Genomic DNA, 25,461 nt, shown 5'->3' with positions numbered 1-25,461 from the left:
ATAGAGCAGTTTCCTTGTGAGAACAGATGGCGACGGGGACATCCGTGTATCATTTTCTGACCTTTCATAGCTTATAAGAGATCCGTTTTCATTCAACGTAGGGTTCTTGCCGTTGAAACGTGATAATGCGTCGACAAAGACAACGTATTGGTCCGCAGTAATTCTTTATATTTAAACCTACCGCCATAGTCATATCCGGCCCCGTTTCCTCGAGCTCAGGAGAAGAGCGCGATGGCCGATCATTAACCCCGAGAGCGATAGCATTGTAGACTGCTTCACTGATGGCGTAATAATCTTCAAAACTCCATGCTGTTGAACCAGAATTTACGGCAGAAGTAACCTTCACAAATGTGGTGTTCTAGAAGTGAACACTGATGACAACCGTAAACATTAGTGATATTACTGTTGCGCCATTGCTAGAATATGCTTTTGCGTGCAACGTGTCTGCGGAAGTAAAATACATCTCTTCTGAAGCTGTTTGGAAGGCTTGTATGAGTCGGTTTTTCCGTGGCTAGCGGTCTAACAACTAGGTTCAGTGAATTGTTTTCTGTTTCATTAGTGATGTGACAGCGCTGAAGGCGTTTTAAAGAACTGTACGTTCAGAATTCCTAGCAGTTCTGATCAGTCTACCCAGCAGTATCGACTGCTAAAAGAGGAGGAAAATGGCTTACGAAAGAGCACTAATTTTCACAGTGACAGAAAAAGGAAATATTTATTTGCAGTTGAATTCGGTAAATTTTACACTTTGTGGCCCAGATGTTTCACATGGTCTCATCGCTATACCATTAAGTGTAAATTATGCACTCGGTTGGGAAAAGCATGGAGAGTCCGTATAATTACCGAAGGCTATGTCTCTGCGGACGGCAAAGTAGCGTTGGCCACAACAAATAAAAAAATAATTACACACAAAATTGCGCTCGCTTTCAACGCTACCAGGAGCCGTTCGAGTGTTGCGAGTAGGAAGATCGTTTTCAAAATTTTTCTAATTCTTTCTTGAGAGGCGTCGCAGTTCGGTTGTTAGAGCATTCATGTGTGCGTTCACGGCGCTCATCTCACGATGAAGTAGAGCAGTGACGTGAGTACCAGGAGTCCACTGACGACTGGTGACGATGCGGCGCTTACCCAACCTATTGAGGGATAAAAAGAAGACTCTCGGTAAGAAATTGGATATAGATTACTGAGACTGATTACAGTGTTCCAGTTTGGCAGAACATTTTTAGAATCGTCAACGGGCAGTAGTTCATTTTTTCTCCTGGCTTTGCTTGAACAACGGCACTTTATACCTTGCGGTACAGTTCAAAATGTACAAACCTTTTCACTAATACAAAGGCACACGAAAACATACAGGAGCGACCGAAATTGGTGGTCATTAAACAAAGTCGACATGAGAGCTCAGAGGAGAATTTAGATTCACGACGATTAATTTTTTTTAAATGAAAGAAAATGTAGCGTTTGACCGAAGCAGAACCATAAATAACTGACTTGAACTAATTCCCTCGGGAAGCAAACAGCTGCTGATCTGCTTTAGAACCACCAATTGTCCGTGTAAGTAGATTTCAAAGAATGATCTTACATTGAAGGAAATAAATTCTAATTGGACATTGAGCAAAACATTGCTCGTTGCTTATATAATCGTGATAATGTTCTACTGAGATAACACAAAAGTTAACGACGCGAAATTTCGTGCTCTAGGCAGCGGTTTAAAGTATAGCGCCAGGCGGTAAAGGTTGTTCATCACACGCCACACGAAACATTCAAGCGTCGCTTTTTGTTAACCCCGAAATGAATTATGTTATAAGCGCGTCAAGTATATGCTTGTAGGATGTAGCTGTGTGCAGTTGGAGGCAACTGAGCTTAGTTAGCATTTAACGAGGTAGGCAGCTGTTCCATTAGATATATTCTTGGAACCTTACCTGGAGGTGGCATCGTGAGAGTCTGATACGCGTCCCACTCGTAGGACGTGCCTTCGACTACTTCGCGATAGTGAGCGCTAACGTTGTACTGCGCTTCGGGTTTCATATCGTAGATTATGTATTGCTGGCTTTTAACGGCTTCGTAGGAGTGGTGAGGGCAAGTTTTCTCGTAAGAACCGAGGAGGCAGACATCAAAGGAGATCAAGCCCTTTTCGAACTTTGACTTCCACGTTGCCAGCAGTGTCGTTGAGTTGAGGGGCCGCAGGCTGAAGTCAGTAATCACTGGCGCTGTAACATTTAGAAAAGAGTTAAACTATATACTCGCAATACAAACTCGTTTCGGTTCCAACAAAAACAAGGCATCTCAAGCAGCACAGGTAATCGGCCCAGTATTGGAAATGGATGGTCTCACTCTGGCCCTTTGTAGAACAGGCCTTTGCCAATACGTTCTCAATATTGGGCCCGATTAGCTGTGCTGAATGCTGATTTTTCTCCTCGCAAGGTAATCTGTCATGCGGCTGCTGTAGGCACGGGAAACTTTGTATTATGATTTTCATACTTAGCATTACAGCTTTTGGTCTGCGGAGCGTGAAGCGACGATTCTGTCAACTTGGTTGCTATAACTTGCTGAACCGCTATTCCCACGCTTCTGAAGGCCGTCGCCTCATCCCGTAACGTCCATTTAATTCGAACTTCGAGCCGTGAGGACGAGCATAGAAAGCAATTCATGGTTTTACAATGCGCTGCCATAGTGCTTGGGTAATATTTAATACAAAGCAGGCCTTTGTTTGGATTCAAGTGGATTCCGTGATTACTTAACGATGACCACTGCTCCCATGTCTGTGACCGATAAAGGAGGTGTTATTGTCTGTTTAGGTTTCGTCTGTCGTATTGTCTGTGACACAAACACAAGTACGGTGGGTGAAAGACAAAGGAAATGTTCTTGATTTCAGAGAATGGCGCCAATCGTGTGATACATCTCCTTGAGCGACATTTAAGTGTATAAAGTACATTGCTATTACACTGGAAAAATCTCAGCGAAGCTTCAGGCTGATAATATTATAGGCTGCTATAAGGAAGCATATTACGTCTGCCAAAATAATAATAAATTCCAAGACCAATTTTATGCATGCCGAGGCACCCAAATTTGAAAAAAAGCTATACTATCTGAAAACTTACTTATTTCAGGAAGACGTCCATTCCCCAAGTCTTTGCTGCCGAATACAGCCTCCTAAAAGAGAGAGAAAAACATGTCATACTGCAAGAAACATGACCCGAGAAACCACGCATTTAGCGCCAGGTCCGGTATGCAGGTCTTGTACAGATTTATTGCCTGCACAAACCAGCGAAGCGCTCCAGTTACCGTCACCATCAGCGCGTGTAAGACCACTTCAGGACAATGGGCTCTTCGATATTTCTACCTCAAACCACTCCTGTGCCAGCTGCGAACACCTTATCATTGTTTTATAAATGGTCTCCCGAACAAATGTTATTTCTCTGGCATTGGTGTACTTTCTGTAATAAGAGTTAGAGGGTCAACTATGTATGACATCTGAAATACATTTATTAATTCATTTTTTTAGTCATAGGATCTGAAGAAAGCTCTAAAGTGGAGAGGTGCTACGACATGCGAAGTAGACAAAGCATGTGCTGAGAGAGAAGAAGCGAAATAAAAACAATGATATCTGCATGTGAGGCTGTTCAGGTCACAACATATTTCCAGGTGTCGCCCTGAGAAAAATCTGAATTTTCTCTGCTCCGTTCCGCTGGAACGCTTTCTGAACCTGTCTCGTGCGTTTCAGGCAAAGGACAGCCTTGTTATTGTCACCCCTACCGCTATGTATATGGTCGAGCGAATTCCGAATCGGGGATTTTAATCAATATCAGCTCACAGACCTGCTATTGCATCCTCTTTTTCACATCGTTCATAAGAACATGCCCAAAGGGCAATGAATGACAACGTCCTCTCCAAGATACGGTAAGGTTCGAACCGCAGCTTTTCTTCGTTGTCGGACCTTTTCGCCGCGCACATGCACATTTTTATGCTTTTATTTCGTCCTTACGCCCCTCAAAATTAAGACAAACGTTAGTAACTAAGTAAAGAGTGGTAGTTTATAAAAGAAAAGCTCTTTTGGCAGTGAAAATTTTAGGGGCAACACCTGCGAGGACCACTGTGCTCAGTACGCACAGAGCCCTAAGCATCTGACCTAGTTGGATGAACATACTGATCTAGGACAGGAAGGGAAGAGTCTCCAATTTCAAAGAGAACTTGTGTTAATCTTAGCGTTTGTTTAGTCTCTTTTCTCTTTTAGAGCCACTTTCTTTTTTGTCGTTTTATTTTATTGAAGTTTTTTGCCCACTTTCCAGGTAGATAAGACAACTGACATGGCCTCTTACTTATTCGTATAAGCAGTTGTAGCTTCTTCACCCGGTCAAGAACTGCTTCAAGTCTAATTTCGCCGTTTTACTATTCTCCCCTCACTATATTTCACTCTTACTTTCACCCAGTGCCTCCTCGTTTAATTGAAGAACTTGTGTGAACTCCGCCAATGACGACCTGACTCGCAGAAACAAGGCGTGCTCTTGTCGAAGCTCTTTCCTCTCCTTGCTGATTTTGCGCAGTTAGGACCTCGATTAAGCGCATATTCTAGTCCGTTGTCTAGCACCCATTGTGACGAAGTTAGTGATGTATTACTTATTTGCATCTCGGTCGGTGACTGATGAACGGGAGGTGTAATTTCAGTAGCGTTTAATTTCTCATGACAACAACTTAAATTACACGTGACCACAGATTTTTCAGCGATAAGAAACATCTGTCAGCAAACGATGGTGCATTCTTGAGTAACCCGCAGGCAAATGTATTTTTCCGCCAAATGCGGTCGTCGGGCAGGGACCCTTCATGGGTCACTCATGTATCTGCTCGTTTCCTTTTTCATGTAACCCGGCCTTTGCAAAAAATCGTTATGAAGTCAGGTCTGGGTCAGGCAGGAAATCACAAATCGGAAGGACCATGTTGAGCTTAATTCTCTCGCAATGCGAAGTGACAAAGTCGTTTATTAGAAAGTAAAACAAGTCTTTAACGAATTACTACTGACGTGAAATAAGAGAAACATCCCTAAAAACCTACTCAAGCAGAAAGAGACCAGAAGCGAGCAGCGCTGTTAACAAAGTGAAACATTCACCACTGGACGAAAACATGGCGATGCGCCGAAAAGAATCTGATCGTAAAACATTGCATTGTCAGTTGACGTCTTCTCTCACAGATTTCTTTTCATCACCAGGAATTCTTACAGAAAAGTACACGACACTCACTTTATCACCCCACCTTGTTTACAGCCTGATTTCCACGCAGCCACCACACAGCTTCTTTCCCAGAATGGAAGTCCCGCCGATAAACCTCTCCATGTACGAGGTCTGTTAGAAAAGTATCCGACCTTTTGCCAAAGAAAAAAAAAAACTGGCATAACTGGAGCGTTGGAAACCTAATCACCTTCAAAGTAGTCTCCTTGGGACTCCACATACTTCTCCCAGTGGTGCTGCCATTGTTGGAAGTATTCCGAAAAGGCCCCTTTCGGAATGGAGTTTAGCTCAGCTGTCGTTGCAGCCATAATGTCCTCGCTTGTCTGAAATCGCGCTCCTTTCAATGGCCTCTTGATTTTGAGAAACAGCCAGAAGTCACTGGAGGCTATATCAGGAGAGTAAGGAGTCTGTTGGACTACAGCAGTCTGGTTTTTTGCGAAAAAAGTGGGAATTTAGTGCGAGGAATGTGCAGGAGCATTGTCATGATGGATGCGCCAATTTCCTGTTGACCTCAGCTTCGGCCTCTTGCGCCGCATAGCACCACGCAGGCGACGGAGGACATCCCTGTAGTATTCTTTTAGTCAATGTTTACTTTGTGGGGTGTGTACGCGTGCTGTGCCACACAGAGGGAGTCAAAGAAAGCAGTCAGCATCACTCTGACATTGCTGCGCACTTGGCGGGCCTTCTTTGGTCATGGTGCCGTGGAATGCTGCCATTGTGACGACTGGGATTTGGTTTCCGGGTCGTACCTGTACACCCAAGACTCGTAACCAGCGATTATGGTGTTGATGAAATCGGGGTCACTGTTTGTGGAATCCAGCATATCCTGTGAGACTTCAACACGAAGCTGCTTTTACTACACCGTGAGAAGCTTCGGGGCGAATTTCGCCGCATCTTTCTCCATGGCCAAATTTTCGGTGATAATGAAATGTTCTGAAAAATTGGTGATGTCCACCTCTACCAGAATTTCTCGGAAAGTCACACGATGGTCCCGCGTCACCACAGCGTTCACTTCGGCAATGACCTGGTCATTTCGGCATGTTGATGGCCGACCGGAGCGTGGCTCTCTCTGCACCGATGTGCGGCTGTCTTTAAACAAATTGTACCACTGCTTAATCTGTGTGCTGCTCATAGCATTGTCACCGAAAGTCGTCTGAATATTCCGAATGGTTTCCACTTGGCTGTCGCCTGGTTTCTGCCAAAATGTGATGCAGTAGCGCTGCTCCTGTCGCACCGCAATTTTCCTTGCAATAGAAAAACGACGAGAGCACTGCGCACTGCCTCACTCAAACGCTGCGTACCAGTGACTGACGCTATCAGCAGGCGAGAAAAAATTTGTGCATGCGCACGAAGGTTCAAGGTGGGCTGGTGCAAGCGCGCTTGTTTCAAATCTATCAGGTGTTCGTAAAAAAAAATGAAGTCGGATACTTTTCTAACAGACCTTGTATGTCATAAGGGTCGTCGCGTTCACTTGCTACCCTTGATATCTTTATCATCATCATCAACATCAGCCTAAATACGCCCACTGCAGGGCAAATGCCTCTCCTATCTCCCTCCAATTAACACTGTCCTTTGCCAGTTGCGGCCACCGTATCCCCGCAAACTTCTTAATCTCATCCGCCCACCAAACTTTCTGCCGCCCCCTGCTACGTTTGGCTTCTCTTGGAATCCACTCTGTTAGCCTTAAGGACCATCGGTTATCTTGCCATCGCATTACATGCCCTGCCCAAGCCCACTTCTTCCTCTTGATTTCGACTAGGATGTCATTAACCGGCGTTTGTTCCCTCACCCACCTCGCCCGCTTCCAATCTCTTAACGTTACACCTATCATTTTTCTTTCTATAGCTCGCTGCGCTGTCCTTAACTTAAGCTGAAACCTCTTTGTTAGCCTCTACGTTTGTGCCCTTGACTCCACCTCAAAAATCAATCGTTGCTAATTCAGTTGCCTCTTGTTATTCGGTTTGGTTTGGTTTATGGGGTTTAACGTCCCAAAGAGACTAAGGCTATGAGAGACGCCGTAGTGGAGGGCTCCGGAAATTTCGACCACCTGGGGTTCTTTAACGTGCACTGACATCGCACAGTACACGGGCCTCGAATTTCTCCTCCAAAGAAATCCAGCCGCCGCGGCCGGGATCGAACCCGCGTCTTTCGGGCCAGCAGCCGAGCACCATAGCCACTAAGCCACCGCGGTAAAAGCGCATTTTAGCTATCACAACCTCGCCAACTTTACTAACAGCCCTGTCCACTTGATGAAATTACGGGTTGCTTCTTCTGCCACGGCTGATGTCTGCGGATGACGCAGCCAGTAAGAAAGCATCAGATAAATGACGAATTGAAGGAACTGTACAAAATATGTCGTTTTTTTATATACAAGCCAAATATGTCTTATCTTTGTTACTAGCAAAGAAAATAAATAACAATGCCTGAAAAAGCGATTGAAGAGCAGAAGGATGAAAATAATTCAGGCTGCACTAAATGCTTATCTGCGGGTTGTTGAATTCACTCTCGGGAATAAAAATACAAAGCCGTTTATGGATGGCGTGATGAATAAAGATGTAATGAGAATTGCAAGAATTCGGATAACAATTCTTTGCATCTGAGGCAAACAGTAGTCAGTGCACCTAATAAAAATGTAACTGGCAAGTAGGATCTGCAAATTATTAAAGGTTTTTGAAAAGTGAAGCGTCCAAATCTTTCGTCGCTAATTTTGGTCGAGTAGTAACGTTTGTTTGAACGTCCTACTGTTGTCAGTACCTTGATGCACAAAAGCGGCCACTATGATATGCGAAGTTGGCCTTTATTTCAGATAAATATTAGTCCTCTTTAAAGAAGGAAACTCACACTTTGATATCATCCTGTATGTGCCCAAGTAGCGCCGATAATCGGCCCGATACTGGAAACGTATTGGCAAATGCCGCTCCTACAAAGAACCAGAGTGAACCCATCCATTTGCAATGCTCGGCAGAATACAGGGGCTGCTTAGGATATAATGATCAACGCTGCGGAAAAACGCAATACCAATGCTGCTACCTTCATGTGAGGGTTGAAACTTACCCTCTTTTGTGGGCTGCAGTACGTCTCTACGAAGAGGCTTCCGACAAGCAACACATGTGCGAGGAACCACAAATTCACCGCCATTGCTTCTCCTGTGACCGCGACGAGCGAAAGACGACGCCTGTCTGCGCAGCGCCCGCTCGCTACCTTTTCATTCACCCCCTTATCTTTCCCACAGGCATGCGCTGACAGATGGCGCTCCTGTAGACGACGTACGAAATGCCCTACGCACCCGGCGCAACAGACGTAGGTCTGACAATCGTTGTTGCAACTCTGTTAGTCAGCTGTGATAGGAAGGTATTCAAGTATGACTCACGTCTGCCGCCATTAAAGCTCCGATTAGGTGCTGACGCACTCCTCAGACCCATTTATGGAAGGATCAAAGGAATGTGTTCGAAGCTCTTGCAAAGCGCACAATTTCAGGGGAAATTGCTGATTGGCATTAGTTGAAATTAAAGTAAGAATAAACGTGTTAGATGGGGAAAGGAAACTGCGAGTAATTATCTTTCATTAGAATAAGCCTCATACATAATGCGGCTTTGTCGAGTTGGAACAGCGTGCCAAACGGCAGTGCCCGGTACTCCGCCCATGTCAGCGCTGGGCGGAGTAATGGCGCAATGGAGAAACGGAGTAATGGAGTAATGAACTGAATGGCGTACGTGGCGCAAAAATGTAACATCGCAGTAATTGGCACGCACGCACGCACGCACGCACGCACGCACGCACGCACGCACGCACGCACGCACGCACGCACACACACACACACACGCACGCACGCACGCGCACGCACACGCACACGCGCGCGCACACGCACCCTGGACCAAAGCTCTCTGCCAATGGTCTATACCAACGTGACAGAAACTGATTTCTTAAAACGGGTATATCGGAGGGAAGTATCTTCACCACGGCTATTTATACGTCCATGTGCACGATCGTCTAGCAGCGGCCGGATATGATTGGAATGAATACCTGCTGCCATAAAAGGGAGCTTTGAGAGATGACGTCCAGCAATCGCAGTGATAATGTACGAAAACAAGTTGAAAGATAAGTTTATAAATGCCTGGAGAAAAAGCAATGGCACACTTTATGTAGCACTCCTTCCACTTTCTTGATTTATTTGCTCATTTTTTGTAATTTTCTGAAATGATGTAACTTCTACCGTATGCTATTTACGGAGTCTAGAGTTTCGTGTTTTACTTTATTTGACGGATATTTATTACTGACTTGCGCTAAGAAATGAGCACGTTTGCTCGGTGCGATCAGTTAGGATGTGATTACTATTTGAAACACGTGCGCTGTCCATCCTGACTGCCCACCTACATTACCGCTCGCGCTTGTGGAAAAGAAATTCTCAGCAAATACTCCCCTTTCGATTAAGTACGCACTGAAAGCCGTAAATTGACTCGAAAAACGGCGTTTGTTCTGACTGTAATCGGTATTGCCGACAGAAGAGTGCCAGGCTAAGTAGTGTTTTTCTGAGCCAGTGCGAATCGTGAGAGCCGTTCGGGGCGACACAATGCTGTCTGGACGCCATGGCAGCGACCGACGGCTGCCTAGCAAGTCTGACAAATGCTATAGTTTATCGCGTATATCGCTTCCACTCACGAGCTTGACCTCTCCTGATTATTCGACCGTTGCAGGTATACCTCTCAGAACAAAGGTGTGCGTAACCTGTGGCATTTCGTCGAAAACATGTCACCCACTGGAAACAAAAGGGCGATTTCGGGGATCTGTAGTGGTATTGCATGTTCTTGCAGCAAGTGTTCTTTGCAGCAAAAGCAACAGTTCTCGTTGCATTCGCTGCAAAGAACATTGGTCAGTTGACGAGATGTGATTCGGCTAGTGCCATGTTGCTTATGGACTTTCTCTCATTAAGCTGGCTTTTTAAAGAGAAATATATTTTGTGCTTTATTAGCAGCGAAGAAATTAAGCGCTGACAAACAGATTATAGACATTGTGGCAGACATTTCGTGTGAATTTACGTGTATTATTCTGTCTACGTTTGCAAAAACGCAGTCATGAGGTGCATCCTGGTATGTTACTGAATGTAATTCACAAGAGGAATAAAGAATAGCGGCTTCGAGGAATATTACGTCGGTATGATCCGCCATTCTAGACTACGCGGCTTCATATCACGCTGAGAAAGAAGCGGCGATATTATGAAGAAGTATATCCCCAACTTTTGAAGGTATTTTTATTGCATGCCTTAGGGTCGCTCTCAATCTAGTTCGAAATCAGTAAAAACAAACAAAATAAAAAAAAACAAGCGCAAAACGAAAGAATTTGGTTTATACACAGTGAAGTCGATCAAAAGAGAATCTTCAAAATACTCACAAAGAAACAATAATGCCACGTCTCATTGTAGCGTCCGTTCGTTCGCGCAAGGGGTGTTATCATTTTTGTTCGTGACGCGAGAAGCGACCGGACTAATCTCGATTGTTCACAGCCATGAACAGCTGCATCTACGTGTTTCTAGATTACTCTAGATGATCTCGACCTGTTATCTCGAAGTTTCCTTGCCGGCTTTAAATTGAACGATGCCGCGAGCAGCGGGCATTCGTAGTTCGACGACCGACGAGCACGCTTGTTGCTTACGCCTCCGCCGAGTGATTCAGTTCTTTTGCGGGCGCAAGTCAGCCCAAATAAAGAGCTTCGTTTCCAAGACTGGTTGGTGTCTTCCTGACTGCTGGACTGCCGTCACTACAACGTGACATCTGACAAAAATGATAACACCCCTTGCGCGAACGAACGGACGCTACAATGAGACGTGGCAGATGTCACGTTGTAGTGATGGCAGTCCAGCAGTCAGGAAGACACCAACCAGTCTTGGAAACGAGTCTTCGACGCTACAATGAGACGTGGCAATATTTTAACCTGTGGTTGTTTTTTCACAGCGCGCGTTGCGTCTATTCCGCTGATCCAGTGACACCCTTGTGCGGACCAATTTAGAGCAACCTACCCGCGTATTTAGTGGAAATCTATAAGACGCGGTTTCCTGTTGAATACTTTTCGATTTCACGTGAGCTGGTATCATCTTTTCCATGATTTGAGCCACCACATGGGTATTCTACGAAACTTCGTCGTCACGGTATTTGCCCCTCACTTATTTTTGCAGCTTGAAACGCGACATTCTGTGGAAAAACAACGTCCTGCGCTGAACAACTTTCAGAGATGAGAGTGGAAGAATTCTTCGAGAATGGTGAACGCTGCGCTCAGCCTTAGTAGAACCGTCCTTGCGGCGATAAGTCTGGAGACTAGTCGAGCGGTGTGGTCCAGCCGACACGATAATAAGTGCGTTGACACTAGGGAGATTATCAGCCTTTGCTTTTAATCTGCGGATGCCAATGCATAGTATATAAAGATGAACAGGTAAGCCGTAGGTATTGTCTATAAGGTTCTCGTGTATGCATAAATCCACACGGAAAGAACCGGTTGTCAACAGCTTTTGGTAAAACACGTAATTTCATTCCGTTGACCCCTGTTGCAAGATGTTATATAATCTACACACTTACAACACAATTTTGCTATACGCTCAACAGTGACCCAATCATTGCGCGCCCACAGATTGAACATGGCTTACTATAGAAGATGAAAGAACACCCCTTAGTAAATGCATCTTTAGCACGGGAATGATCATTTACTAAGTGTATTTAAATAAAAACATAATTAAACCTCTCCTACGACCGACGCGAACAACATCACCGCATGCCTCTGTGTGCTGGCAAGAAATTAAGCGCATGTGCTCTGTTTGGGCTGCAAGAGACTCTCTAGCTCTGAAGCTAGCTTCCTTTTTTGTGGTGTTCTTTCATGGTATGCTGCCAGCGGAAGTTCATGTATGGGTCCTGGAACGGAAGCTCAGAAATGGGGCGAGTAAGAGGTTGCAACTTGATTTAACTTCCATGTTCGCTTAATTTTATCTGAACTGCTAGGAACTTTAGTGCAGATCAGTACAGCGGCAAAAGCAATGTAATGAAGTAATCACCGGTACGTTAATCTCTTTTAGGCCGTAATATAGCGGTGATCTAAAATACTAATCCCTTTCCGGACTGAAGTCTTCGTTTATGGTATTTATTGGGTCTATTTCAGCTTTTAAAAATGTCGGCAGAGTGATAATTATGTAGGAAGTAGTCTCAAGAGGTACTTCTATCTTCTCATCCAAGAGCACACAAAAACAATAGCAGGTTCTCTTCGTTTCATTCATGTTAGACCAGTACCAGTGCTGAGTGTAGAATATTTGTAGAGGGTGTCTTAATTATTTCAATGACAAGTGTTTGAATAGCTACTGTGAAAGTGCTCCATGTCCAGAAGTTGGAAATTGGGAAAGTAACGAAATGGCTTCAAGCAAGGTTGAGCATAGCTTAATGAGCTACGGTAAGAAAAATGATAGGCGCAACTTTAAGGCAGACTAAGAGAGCTGGGAGGGTGAGGGAACTAATGCGAGGTGTTGACCTCTCATCGAAAATCTAGAAGATGTGCGCTTGGGGAGGGCACGAAATGCTATGGGAAGATAACAGGAGGTCCTTTAGAGGCGATAGGTTGAGGCAAACTTAGTAGGGGACGCGCGGGAGCCATGTGGACGAGGTGATATAAGGAATATAGCGGGTATAAGGTGGCCACATATTCGCATGGTTATCTTGCGAAGGCAATATCAGCACTGGTCCTTGAGGGCAACGGAGTGGATTCCAAGAAAGGGCAAGCGTAGCAGGGGGCGGCAGAAAGATAGGTTGGCGGATGAGATTAAGAAGTTTGCGGGGATACGGAGGCCGCAACTGGCGAAGGAGAGGGTTAATTGGAAATACATAGGAGAGCCTTTGCCGTGCAGTAGGAGTAGTAACGCTGATGATGATGATGAAAATATTTGCATGGCAGGTTAGCTGGAGGTCACCTGGAGAGCACTTTGTCCTGCAATAGACGTAGCGAGAATGATGTTTATGAGAAGGATGAACTGCATTCAGTAGTGCCAGTAAAGAATGGAGCATGAATACGAAGCGAAACCAGGTGCTTCTTAATGGTTCACTCTTAGTGATGGCTCACGAAATATACCGTGTTCAACGTCGCTAGAAAACAACAACAGGAATTACAGTTCCAAGCAAGATTTTTTTCGGCCGATACCACTCGCTTCTATTTTTCTCGATGTTCATTGCGATGATTTTTTCTCTTTTGCCTGGTTCACTCCTATCGTCCGCGGAACAAGGAGGGAATTATGCTTTGTTGTTGAGAATGTGCAAGGAGAAAACTAATATACGGCTTATAACCACGAAATAAAATTCCGCACGTTCTGGTGAGGAGTATTTGGGGTGCCAGAAAGAGATTTACTTGCACGGCTGGCTCTTTCTTCAACTTTACCACTTTTCTTCCTGTTTTTAAATGAAAAAAAGAATGCAATTCTTAGTACGCAGTTTCCGGCATATTTAAGCAAAGCAATTTTCTAACAAGGAGAGTGGAATAAAAATATACGAACAACAGCAATCAGTTCCGCAGGTGTCACATTCCATGGCTTCATATATATCATGTTGGGCTATGATACGACGTTTACAGGTGAACTTTTCATTATCACACCTTGCACCTTTAAAATGCGGAGCGCAGAATCCCCTTAAAAAATTTTTGTACTAGCATCTTAGGAATTTCTCGGAAAGGAAAACGTCACTTAATCTCCCCAAGTAGACGGCAGGGCGGCCTTGTATGCCTACATGGGAGCATGAAAACAAAGCGAAGTGATGATGGAGAAGGCTTTATAGAGGAGTAGCATTTGCTGTCTATTGTCCGGGTCAGTTCCGATCGTTGTGAGCAAAATGAGCGGCCGCGATCTCGGGGTAACAACTCACAGGTGCATGTATAACGCCAACGAAGTGGTAAACGCCGGAAAGCGGTTTGCAAAGGGAATAAAGGAAATTGACTACACATTTTCTTCGATAAACTAAATGCTAGGTAGGTGCACTGGCCCAATCACTTCGCTGAACTCATCGCCGTTTATCTTTGCGATTTAGTTGCGAGTGTTAGATAGGGGGTTAAATTTAGGGCGATCAATTTGATTTATGTAGAAAAAATGCGAAAGCATGCGTTCTTTCAGCTCCGCGCGTGCACGAAAGTACACGACACGACTCGTACATGACAGCAGAGAACTTCGATCGCCTTATGAAGCAGTCGCCTGCCAGAGCTCGAATGACCTGAGAGGCAAACGGGAATAAGTTACAACTAAGGAGGTGCAGGTAGGAACACCCGGTAAAAAAATGCAAATAAAAATACAAGAAAAAAAAAACTAAAAGAGGAATATCAGCACAAGGTAAGAATAGAATAGACGACAATAAAGAGAAGGAAACAAAAAGAAAAGGGAACTATAAAAAGAAAACAAACAATTCACGGACTACCTCGCCGTGAAAAGTAGATGGAAGTTTGAAGTGCAGCGAAGGAAAGCATAGTTTATGTCAGGACGGCTAATAGTTATTGATAGCCGCATCCGAGGACTTTATTGGGAACAGTCGGAGATAAGATTTAACAGTAATAACTTAGTAACTTGTTTCGCTGACACTTGCTAAGTCACTCAGGAGTAGAGTGACTTAACAAGGCAATGAGTTAGACAAGAAGAGCAGAACGGTGGGTCTCAAAATTAATATGCAGAAAGCGAAAGCAATGTTCAGCAGTCTCATAAGGGAACAGGAGTTTACAATTGGCATCCAAGTGCAGGAAGTGGTAAAGGAATACGTCTATTTAGCCCTGGTAGTGACCGAAGATTCGAATCTCGAGAACGAAACAACTAGAATAATAAGAAAGCGGTGGAGCGCATATGGCAGGTTCTCTCAGATCATGAATGGCAGTTTGCCAATATCCCTCAAGAGAAAAGTATACAACGGCTGTATCTTACCGGTACTCACCCATGGGGCAGAAACGTGGAGGCTAACAAAGAGGGTTCAGCTTAAGGACAACGCAGCGAGCTATGGAAAAAAAAATGATAGGTGTAACGATAAGAAATCGGAAGAGGGCGGAGTGGGGGAGGGAACAACGGGGGTTAATGACATCCCAGTTTGAATCAAGAGGAAGAAATGGGCTTCGGCAGGGCATATAATGAGTAGGCAAGATAACTGCTGGTCCTTAAGGGTAACGGAGTGGATTCCATGAGAAGGCGAACGTAGCAAGCAGGGGACGGCAGAAAGTAGGTGGGCGGATGAGATTAAGAAGTTTGCGAGGATACATTGGCCGCAACTGGCAAAGGACAGGGTTAATTGGAGAGACATGGGAGAGGCTTTTTTCGTGCAGTGGGTGTAGTCAGGCTGATGATGATTGAGATGTTCGAGACCGACGTCTTCTCGTGTACTCAGTAGTTCTAAGCTTCCCGAGGTGTTACTGTTGTAGACCCACAGTGTACGCCGAGCGTGAAATTGTCTTCCGAGGATGAGAGGGTCGGCTCAGTAATCACTTCAGACGCGCCTTATCTACTGAAATGCTTTCTTCTTGCTCCTTCGAGTGCCGGCGCGTGTGCAGACGGAGCAGATGACAACCTTGTCTTGCAATCAGTTGTTGGCGATTCTGACTGCCAACCCTTCACAGGCATTGTCGTCGGCGGTGTCGGTCCGGATCAGCACGCATGTTACGCCTTTCCTGATGCAGACCACTGCATGACCTTTAAGGACCGCATTGTTGCTTTGGCGAGTTTCTGTTTTCGCCATGTGGAATTCTCTAAAGGAACATTGCTGATAACTTCATTCTGTTTTTGTTCCTAGTGCAATACAATTCTGCTGCTCACTCTGGTACTGTTACTGTTTGTCTAGCATCAATAGACGGCTTTTGTCTAAGAAAATATAATGAAAAATGTTTCCAGAACTCGATTCAAGCCCATGCAGTCAGTGATGAAAGGGACTGTGAAATCAACTTATAGAAATTCATGTCTCAGCAACCTAGCGTAAGGAGTCTTGGGGAAAAAAATACTGCCTTGGAATAGAGCAGTTTGCTTGTGAGAACAGATGGCGACGGGGACAACCATGTATCATTTTCTGACCTTTCATAGCTTAGAACAGATTCGTTTTCATTGAACTAGGGTTCTTGCCGTTGAAACGTGGTAATACGTCGACAAAGACACCGTACTAGTCCGCAGTAATCGTTTATATTTAAACCTACCGCCATAGTCATGTCCGGCCCCGCTTCCACGAGATCACAAGGAGGGTGCGATGGCCGATCACTAATCCCGAAAGCGATAGCATTGTTGACTGCTTCACTGATGGCGTAATAATCTTCAAAGCTCCATGCTGTTGAACCAGGGTTTACGGCAGAAGTAACCTTCACAGATGTGGTGTTCTAGAAGTGAACACTGATGACAACCGTAAATATTAGTGCTATTACTGTTGCGCCATTGCTAGAATATGCCGTTGCGTGCAAAGTGTCTGCAGAAGTAAAATATATCTCTTCTGAAGCTGTTTGGAAAGCTTTTCAGAGTCGGTTTTTCCATGACTAGTTGCCGAAGAACTAGGTCCAGAGAATTGTTTTCTGATTCTTTAGTTGTGTGACAGTTCTGAAGGCGTTTTAAAAAACTTTGCGTTCAGAATTCCTAGCAGTTCGGATCAGTCTACCCAGCACTGTCGACTGCTAAAAGAGGAGGGAATTGGCTTACGAAGGAGCACTACAGGGTCTGTTCTGAAAGTAGTAGGACTGGTTTTTTCCTGGGCGAACGGTCAGACGAGAGGCGGTCTGCGCGTGCAGGATCGTTGAAGGGGGATATTGGGAATTCTGGGGAAAATCGGCAGTCGGCTCTCGGCCGTTGAAGAGACCAGATCGCTTGCACTGTGAACCCCTGTCGCAACGTCTCGGCACGCAGAATCATAGAGCGTTTACTGGATCAGCGCTAGGCGATCAAATTTTGTGTAAATCTTGGTAAAACGAGCAAAGAGACTCACGACATGATTAAGGAGGCCTACGGTGACGCTGCCATGGGTGGATCAGGTGTTTTTTGAGTGGCACAAGTGGTTCCGAGAAGGTCAGGAAAGAGTGGAAGACGTCGACCGCTCCGGACGCCCTCCGACCAGCAAGACCAACGAAAATGTGTAGCGAGTGAAACATTTACTGAACAATGATCGTAGGATGAGGATAAGAATGATTGCTGGTGACTTGAGCATTTCTCAAACCCAAGTTTTTGAGATCGTAACACAAAACTTAGCCATGAGGAAAGTATGCGCGAAGTTGGTGCCGCGAGTGTTGTCAGAGGAACAAAAGGCCAACCGGAAAGCGGCCTGCCAGGATCTTCTTCATCATGTGAATGAGGACCCCGATTTTTTGCCTAGCAGAAGGCGGCGACGCTGCCTCAGGCCCGCTACAGCCTCGACTTAGCCCCGCCAGACTTTTTTCTATTCCTGAGAATGAAATCGACGCTCAAGGGAAACATCACGGATCGGTAGAGGCGGTTCAACAGGCCATGACGAGGGAGCTAAACAGCATTCCGGTCCAGGCGTTCATGGAGGCGTACGAAAACTGGAAAACTCATTGGCAGCAGCGTGTAGATGCGATTTTAATCGTTTGTACTATTTTCCTAAATGAACTTTATTTAAAAAAATCAGTCCTACTACTTTCAGAACAGACCCTGTAATTTTAACAGAGACAGGAAAAGGAAATTTTTATTTGCAATTACTACATGTTTGACAATTGAATTCGGTAAGGTGTGACACTTTGACCCAAAGAGCCATCCCTTCCTTTGTGGCTCATATGTTTCACATGGTCTGATGGCTATACCTTTAAGTGTAAATTATGCACCCGGTTGGGAAAAACATGGAGAGTCCGTATAATTACCGAAGGCTATGTCTTTGCGGAAGGGAAAGTAGCATTGGCCACAGCAAATAAAAAAATATTTACATACAAAATTGCGTTCGCTTTAAACGCTACCAGGAGCCGTTCCAGTGTTGCGAGCAGGAAGATCGTTTTCAGAATTTTTCGACTTCTTTCTTGAGAGGCGTCGCATTTGGGTCGTTAGAACACTCATATGTTCGTACACGGCGCTCATCTCACGATGAAGTAGAGCAGTGACGTGAGCACCAGGAGTCCACTGACGACTGGTGACGATGCGGCGCTTACCCAGCCTATTGAGGGATAAAAAAAGACCCTCGGTAAGAAATTGGAGATAGATTACTGTGAGACTGATTACAGTGTTCCAGCTTGACAGAACATTTTTAGAATTGTCAACACGCAGTAATTCATTTTTTCACCTGGCTTTGCTTGAACAACGGCACATTATACCTTGCGGTGCAGTTCAAAATGTACAAACCTTTTCACTAATACAAAGGCACACGAAAACATACATGAGCGACCGAAATTGGTCGTCATTAAACAAAGTCGAGGGGAGACTTCAGAGGATAGTTTAGATTCACGACGATTATTTTTTTTTAAATTAAAGAATATGTAGCGTTTGACCGAAGGAGAACCATAAATCAGTCACGTGAACTAATTCCCTCGGGGAGCAAAGAGCTGCTGATCTTCTTTAGAGCCACCAATTGTCCGTGTTAGTAGATTTCAAATAATGATCTCACACTCAAGGAAATAAATAAATTATTATTGGACATTGAGCAAAACATAGATCGTTGCTTATATAATCGTAATAACGTTATACTGAGACAGCACAAAAACTTAACGACGCGAAATTTCGTGCTCTAGGCAACGGTTTAAAGTATAGCGCCTGGCGGTAAATGTTATTCATCACACGCCTCACGAAACATTCAAGGGTCGCTTTTTGTTAACCCCGAAATGAATTATGTTATAAACGCGTCAAGTATATCCTTGTAGGATGTAGCTGTGTACAGGTGGAGGCAACTGAGCTTAGCATTTAACGAGGTAGGCAGCTGTTCCAGTACATATATTCTTGGAACCTTACCTGGAGGTGGCATCGTGAGAATGCGATACGCGTCCCACTTGTAAAATGTCCCGTCCAATGCTTTGCTGTAGAGAGCGCTAACGTTGTACTTCGCTTCGGGTTTCAGATTTTTGATTATGTATTGCTGGCTTTTAACGGCGACGTAGGGGTGGTTATGGCAAGTTTTCTCGTAAGATCCGAGGAGGCAGACATAAAAGGAGATCAAGCCCTGCTCGAACTTTGACTTCCACGTTGCCAGCAGTGACGTTGAGTTGAGGGGCCGCAGGCTGAAGTCAGTGATCACGGGCGCTGCAACATTTAGAAAAAGAGTTAAACTATATACTCTGAAGGCCGGCGCCCCATCCCTTAGCGTCCACTTAATTCGAACTTCTAGCCGTGAGGACCAGTGTAGTTAGAAATTCATGCATGTGATAGTACGCTGCCGTAGCGTTTGGGTAATGCTAATCACAAAGCAGGCCTTTGTTTGGATTCAAGTGGATTGCTTGATTACTTAACGATGACCACTGCGCCACTGTCTGTGACCGACAAAGGAGGAGTTATTGCCTCCTTTGGTATTGCCTGTGGCTTTGTCTGCGACACAAAAAGAGGCACTGTGTGTGACAGACAAAGGAAATGTTATTGATTTCAGAGAATGGCACGAATCATGTGCAACACTTCCATGAGCGTCATTTAAGTGTGTAAAGTATATTGCTATCCCACTGCAAAAATCTCAGCGAAGCTTCGGGCTGATAATATTATAGGCTGATATAAGGAAACATATTAACTCTGCCGAAATAATAACAAATTTAACGACCAATTTTATGGATGCTGGAGGCAACCAAGGTTTAAAAAAAACATCTGAAAACTTGCTTATTTCAGGAAGGCGTCCTTTCCCCAAGACTTTGCTGCTGAATACAGCCTCCTGAAACAGAGAGAAAAACATAAGTCACAATGCACTCAACATGACCCGAGAAACTGCGAATTTAGAGCCAGGTCTGGTACATATTTATTGTGCTCACAAACGAGTGAAGCGGTGCAGTTATCGCCATCATCAGTGCTACTAAGCCCACTTCAGGACAAAGGCCTCTCTGATATTTCTACGTTAAACCACACCTGTGTCATCTGTGGCCACCTTATTGTTTTATAAATGGTCGCATGAACAGTTGTTATGATTTCTCTTGCTTTGACATACTTTCTCTATTTAGTACCCCCCTTTATCGTCCCCGATGCCGATGTAGTAGCAGTTAACGGCTTGATCTGAAAGGTCGACAACTGCCATACGACGTTGCAAAAGGAAAGAGTTTTGGCTTAAAAACGTCCTATTTTTCGCATAAGGGTTAGAGGGCCAACTGTTTATAACACCTGAAATATATTTATTAATTCATTCTTTTTAGTCATAAGATGTGAAGAAAGTTCTAACGTGGAGAGGTGCTACGACATGCGAAGTAGACAAAGCATGTCCAGAGAGAGAAGAAGCGAGATAAAAACTATGATATCAGCACCTGAAACTTTTCAGATTACAACATATTTCCAGGTGTTGCCTGGAGAAGTCTGAATTTTCTCTGCCCCGTTCCGCGGGAACGCTTTCTGAAGCTGTCCCTAGCGTTCCAGGTAAACGACAGCCTTGTTATTGTCACCACTGCCGTTATGTATATGGCCGGGCAAATGCAATTTCGGAATAAGAAATTTTAATAAAAATCAGCTCACAGACCTGCTACTGCATCCTCTTTTTCACATCATTCATATGAACATGCCTAAAGGGCAGTGAATGATAGCGTCCTCTCCAAGCTACCGTTGGGTTGGAGCTGCAGCTTTTCTTCGTTGTCGGACTTTTTTGCCATGCACATTTTTATGCTTTTATTTCATTCTTACGCCCATCAAAATTAAGATAAGCGTTAGTAACTAAGGAGAGAGTGTCTGTTTATAAAAGAAAAACTCTTTTTGCGAGGACCACTTTGCTCAATACACACAGAGCTTTAAACATCTGGCTTAGTTGGATGAACATACTGATCAAGGAAAGAGAGGGAAGCCTCAATCTGCAGATCAACGTTTTCAAACAGAACTTGTGCTCATCTTTGCGTTTGTTTAGTCTGTGTTCTCTCTTAGGGCCATTTTCATTTTGCCGTTTTCTCGGGTCCCGTGAATATTCGATTTTATTGCAGTTATTTTGCATTCTTTCCAGGTTGATATGGCAACAGACACGGCCTCTTGCTTATCCGTATGAACAGTTACAGGCGCTTCGCCTGGAGAAGTACTGCTTCAAGTCCAGTTCCGCTGTTTTTCTGTCCTCCAATTACTATATTTTGCTCTTGCCATCCCCCCGGTGGCCCCTCGTTTAATTGAAGGACCTATATAAATTCCGTCAGTATATATATATATATATATATATATATATATATATATATATATATATATATATATATATATATATATATATATATATATAAACTACGTGCTCTTGTCGACAACCTGGTCCAAGTTTCAAGGCATTTCTTCCTTTCCTTGTTGATTTTGTGCAGTCAGGACCTCCATGAACTCCATATTCTAGTCCATTATCTAGCACCCGTTCTGACTAAGTTCGGGCACATCGCTTATTTACATCCGTCTCAGAGAGTGCTGAACGGGAGGAGTTATTTCAGTAGCATTTCTTTTTTCAGAACGCTAACTTAAGTAGAATGTCGCAAGAAACTTGTCGGTAATAAGAAACATCTTTCAACTTCTTGAGTAACTCGCAAGCAAATATATTTTCCTGCCCAAATGCTTTCGGCAAGGGACCTTACATGAGTCACTCGTGTATCAGCTCGTTTCCTTTTCCATGCTACACGGCTTTTACAAAAAATGGTCATGAAGTCAGCGGTGGGTCAGGCCGGGAATCACAAATCGGAAGGACCATGCAGAGCTTTATTCTTTCGCAAAGCGAAGTGACAAAGTCATTCATTGGAAAGTAAAACAAGTCTTCAGTATAACGTGAAATAAAGGAAACTTCCCTAAAAACTTACTCAAGCACAAAGAGACCGGTAGCGAACAGCGCTGTTATCAAAGTGAAACATTCACCGCTGGAAGAAAACATGGCGACACTCAATCCCTCACATCACCTTATTTAGAGCCTGTTTTCCACTCAGTCATCACACAGCTTCTTTCCTAAAATGAAGGTCCCGCTTATAAAACTACGCACGCATGCCAAATGGGTCGTCGTGTTCTTTCGCTACCTTAGACTGCACCGCAAACATCCATCTTTGCTAATTCAGTTGCCTCTTGTTATCGTAAAAGCACCTTTTAGCTATCACAACCTCGCCAACTAAACTAACGGCCCTGCTCTCTTGATGAAATTACGGGTTGCTTCATCTGCCACGGCTCACGTCTGCGTATGTCGCGGCCAATAAGGAAGCATTAGATAAATGAAGAATAGAAGAAATTGTGCAAAATATACGCCTTTTTTATAAATACAAGCGAAATATGCCTTATCTTGGCTGCTAGCAAAGGAAATAAATAACAAAGCCTCAAGAAGCGACTCCAGAATACAAGGACGGACATAATATATAGTGCACAAAACGGTTATCTGCGTGTTGTTGAATTCACTCTCAGGAATAAAAAAATACAAAGCCGCTTATGGATGGCGCGATAAATAAAGATATAATGACAATTCCAAAAATTCGGAAACCAATTCTTTGCATCTGAGGCAAACATGTGTCAGTGCACCTATTAAAAATGTAACTGAGAGGTATGAACGGCAAATTATTAAAGGTTTTTGAAAAGAGAAGCTTCCGAATCTTTGATCACTAACTTTGGTACAGAATTATAGCGCTTGTCTGAATATCCTACCGTTGTTAGTACCTTGATGCACTAAAGCGACCAGTAGGATATGCGAACGTGCCCTTTATTTGAAAGAAGGAAACTCACTCTTTGATATCGCTCTGCATATACCCAAGCAGCGCAGATTATTGGTCCAGTTTTGGAAACGTATTTGCAAAGCCCGGCCTTACCAAGGACCAGAGTGAACCCATCCATTTGCAATGTTGACCAGAATACAGGGGCTGCTTAGGATATAAGGATCAACGCTGCGAAAAAACGCAATACCAAAGCTGCGTCCTTCATGTGAGCTTTGAAACTTACCCTCTTTTGTGGGCTGCCGTACGTCTCTACGAGGAGGCTTCCGACGAGCAACACATGTGCGAGGAACCACACTGTCACCGCCATTGCTTCTCCTGTGACCGCGAGGAGCGAAAGGCGACGCCTGTCGGCGCAGCGCCCGCTCGCTAACTTTTCATTCACCCCCTTATCTTTCCCACAGGCAGGCGCTGACAGATGGCACTCCTGTGGATGACGTACGAAATTCCCTACGAACCCGGCGCAATAGACGTAGGTCTGACAATCGTTGTTGCAACTCTGTCAGACAGCTATGATAGGAAGGTATTCAAGTATGAGTCACGTCGGCCGCCATTAATGCTCCGATTAGGTGCAGACGCACTCCTCAGACTCATTTATGGCAGGACCGAAGGAATGTGTTCGAAGCTCTTGCAAAGCGCACAATTTGAGGAGAAATTGCTGATTGGTATTAGTTTAAATTAAAGTAAGAATAAAAATGATACAGGAGCAAAGGAAACTGCGAGTGATTATCTTTCATTGGAATAAGCTTCATACATAATGCGGCTTTGTCGAGTTGAAACAGCGTGCCGTTAGGCTGTGCCCGGCACTCCGCCCATGTCAGCACTACGTCTGTATAGTATGCGAAAGACACTAACAGTTACCGAAAGGAAGGAAAGGGAAGGAGAATGCGTTTGTACTGTTTTTAATCTGTTGTGTTGATCAATGGGAAAATAATACTGTAATAGTTCAATGGCTGAAAGATGGCATACATGAATTGAAGGGTGTACATGGCGCAAAAATGTAACATCGCAGTAATTGGCACACACACACACACACACACACACACGCACGCACACACACACACGCGCGCGCGCGCGCACACACACACACACACACACACACACACACACACACACACACACACACACACACACACACACACGCGCGCGCGCGCGCGCGCGCGCACGCACGCACGCACGCACGCACACGCACGCACGCACATGCACGCACACACGCACATGCACACGCACACACGCACACGCACACACACACACACGTTTAGGTACGATAGGTTACATTAGCTTCCCCAGGAGACCACAGCTCTCCGCCAAAGATTTATATCAGCGTGACGGAAACTGACTTCATAACAAGGGTGTATCGCAGGGAACACACTTCACCAAGGCACAAATATATGTCCGTGGGCACCAGCGTCTAGCTGTGCCGCCCGGATGCCACTGTAATAAATACCTGCTGCCGTAAAAGAAAGCTTTGAGTGATGGCGTCCAGCAATCGCAGTGATAATGTATGAAAACAAGTTGAAAGATAAGTTTATAAATGCCCGGAGAAAAAGCAATCACACATTTGATGTAGCATTCCTTCCACTTTCCTTCTTGATTTATTTCCTAATTTTTTGTAATTTTCTGAAATGACGGAACTTCAACCTTTGGTTACTTACTAAGTCTAGACTTTCGTGTTTTTCTTTATAGGAATGATATTTTATAACTGACTTGAGCTAACAAATGAGCACGTTTGCTCGGTGCCATCAGTGAGGATGTGATTACTATATAAAACACGTACGCTGTCCTTCCTGGCTCTGCCACCGACATTACCGATCGCGCTTGTGGAAACACCTTCTTAGCAGATACTCCCGTCTCGATTAACTGCCGACTGAAAGCCGTACATTGACTCGAAAAAGGGCGTTTGTTCGGACCCTAATCGGTATTGCCGACAGAAGTGTGTAGTGGCTAAGCAGAGTTTTTCTGAGCCAGTGCGAATCGTGAGAGCCATTCGGGGCGACACAATGCTCTCTGGACGCCACGGCAGCGACCGAAGGCTGTCAAGCAGGTGTGACAAATGCTATAGCTTATCGCGCATATCGCTTACACTCACGAGCTTGACCTCTCCCGATTGTTTGACCGTTGCAGATATACCTCTCAGAACAAAGGTGTACATAACCTGTGGAATTTCGTCGAAAACATGTCCCCCACTGGCAACAAAAGGGGCTTTTTCGGTAATCTATAGCGGTATTGCATGTTCTTGCAGCAAATGTTCTTTGCAGCAAATGCAACATTTCTCGTTGCATTCTGCAAAGAACATTTATCAAGTGACGAGCTGTGATTCGGCTAGCGCTATGTTCCTTATGAACTTTCTTTCATTAAGTTTGCTTCTCAAAGAGAAAAATACTTTGTATTTTATTTGCAGCGAGGCAATCATGCGGTGAAAGATAATAGGTATTGCGGCCGAAATTTCGTGTAATATTAGGAGTATTATTCTGTCTACGCA

General features: G+C 44.5%; 1 protein-coding gene across 3 annotated transcripts; it reads right to left on the bottom strand.

The window, feature by feature from the left end:
- Positions 1 to 693: 693 nt before the first annotated feature.
- Positions 694 to 23,615, bottom strand: LOC149329969 (uncharacterized). Of its 3 annotated transcripts, none has more exons than XM_089560684.1 (4): positions 23,206 to 23,332; positions 3,093 to 3,144; positions 1,914 to 2,201; positions 694 to 1,127 (listed from the first exon to the last, which is right to left on the bottom strand). In XM_089560684.1, exons 1-4 carry the CDS (start codon positions 23,287 to 23,289, stop codon positions 1,048 to 1,050), a joined length of 504 nt encoding a protein of 167 aa, XP_089416810.1. In that variant the 5' UTR covers positions 23,290 to 23,332; the 3' UTR covers positions 694 to 1,047. The 3 variants fall into 3 exon arrangements, with proteins under 3 accessions (XP_089416810.1, XP_089416808.1, XP_089416811.1); XM_089560682.1 differs by lacking the exon at positions 23,206 to 23,332 and adding an exon at positions 8,268 to 8,426; XM_089560685.1 differs by lacking the exons at positions 694 to 1,127; positions 1,914 to 2,201; positions 3,093 to 3,144 and adding exons at positions 17,810 to 18,325; positions 19,114 to 19,401; positions 19,963 to 20,014 and having other exon boundaries at positions 23,206 to 23,615.
- Between the last annotated feature and the right edge of the window lie 1,846 nt (positions 23,616 to 25,461).

Source organism: Amblyomma mixtum, chromosome 9 (assembly GCF_055824585.1).
Source record: "Amblyomma mixtum isolate Tamu chromosome 9, ASM5582458v1, whole genome shotgun sequence".
Lineage (NCBI taxonomy): Eukaryota > Metazoa > Arthropoda > Arachnida > Ixodida > Ixodidae > Amblyomma > Amblyomma mixtum.
Note: the sequence above shows the minus strand (reverse complement) of the source record. Positions and strands in the feature narration are given on the sequence as shown.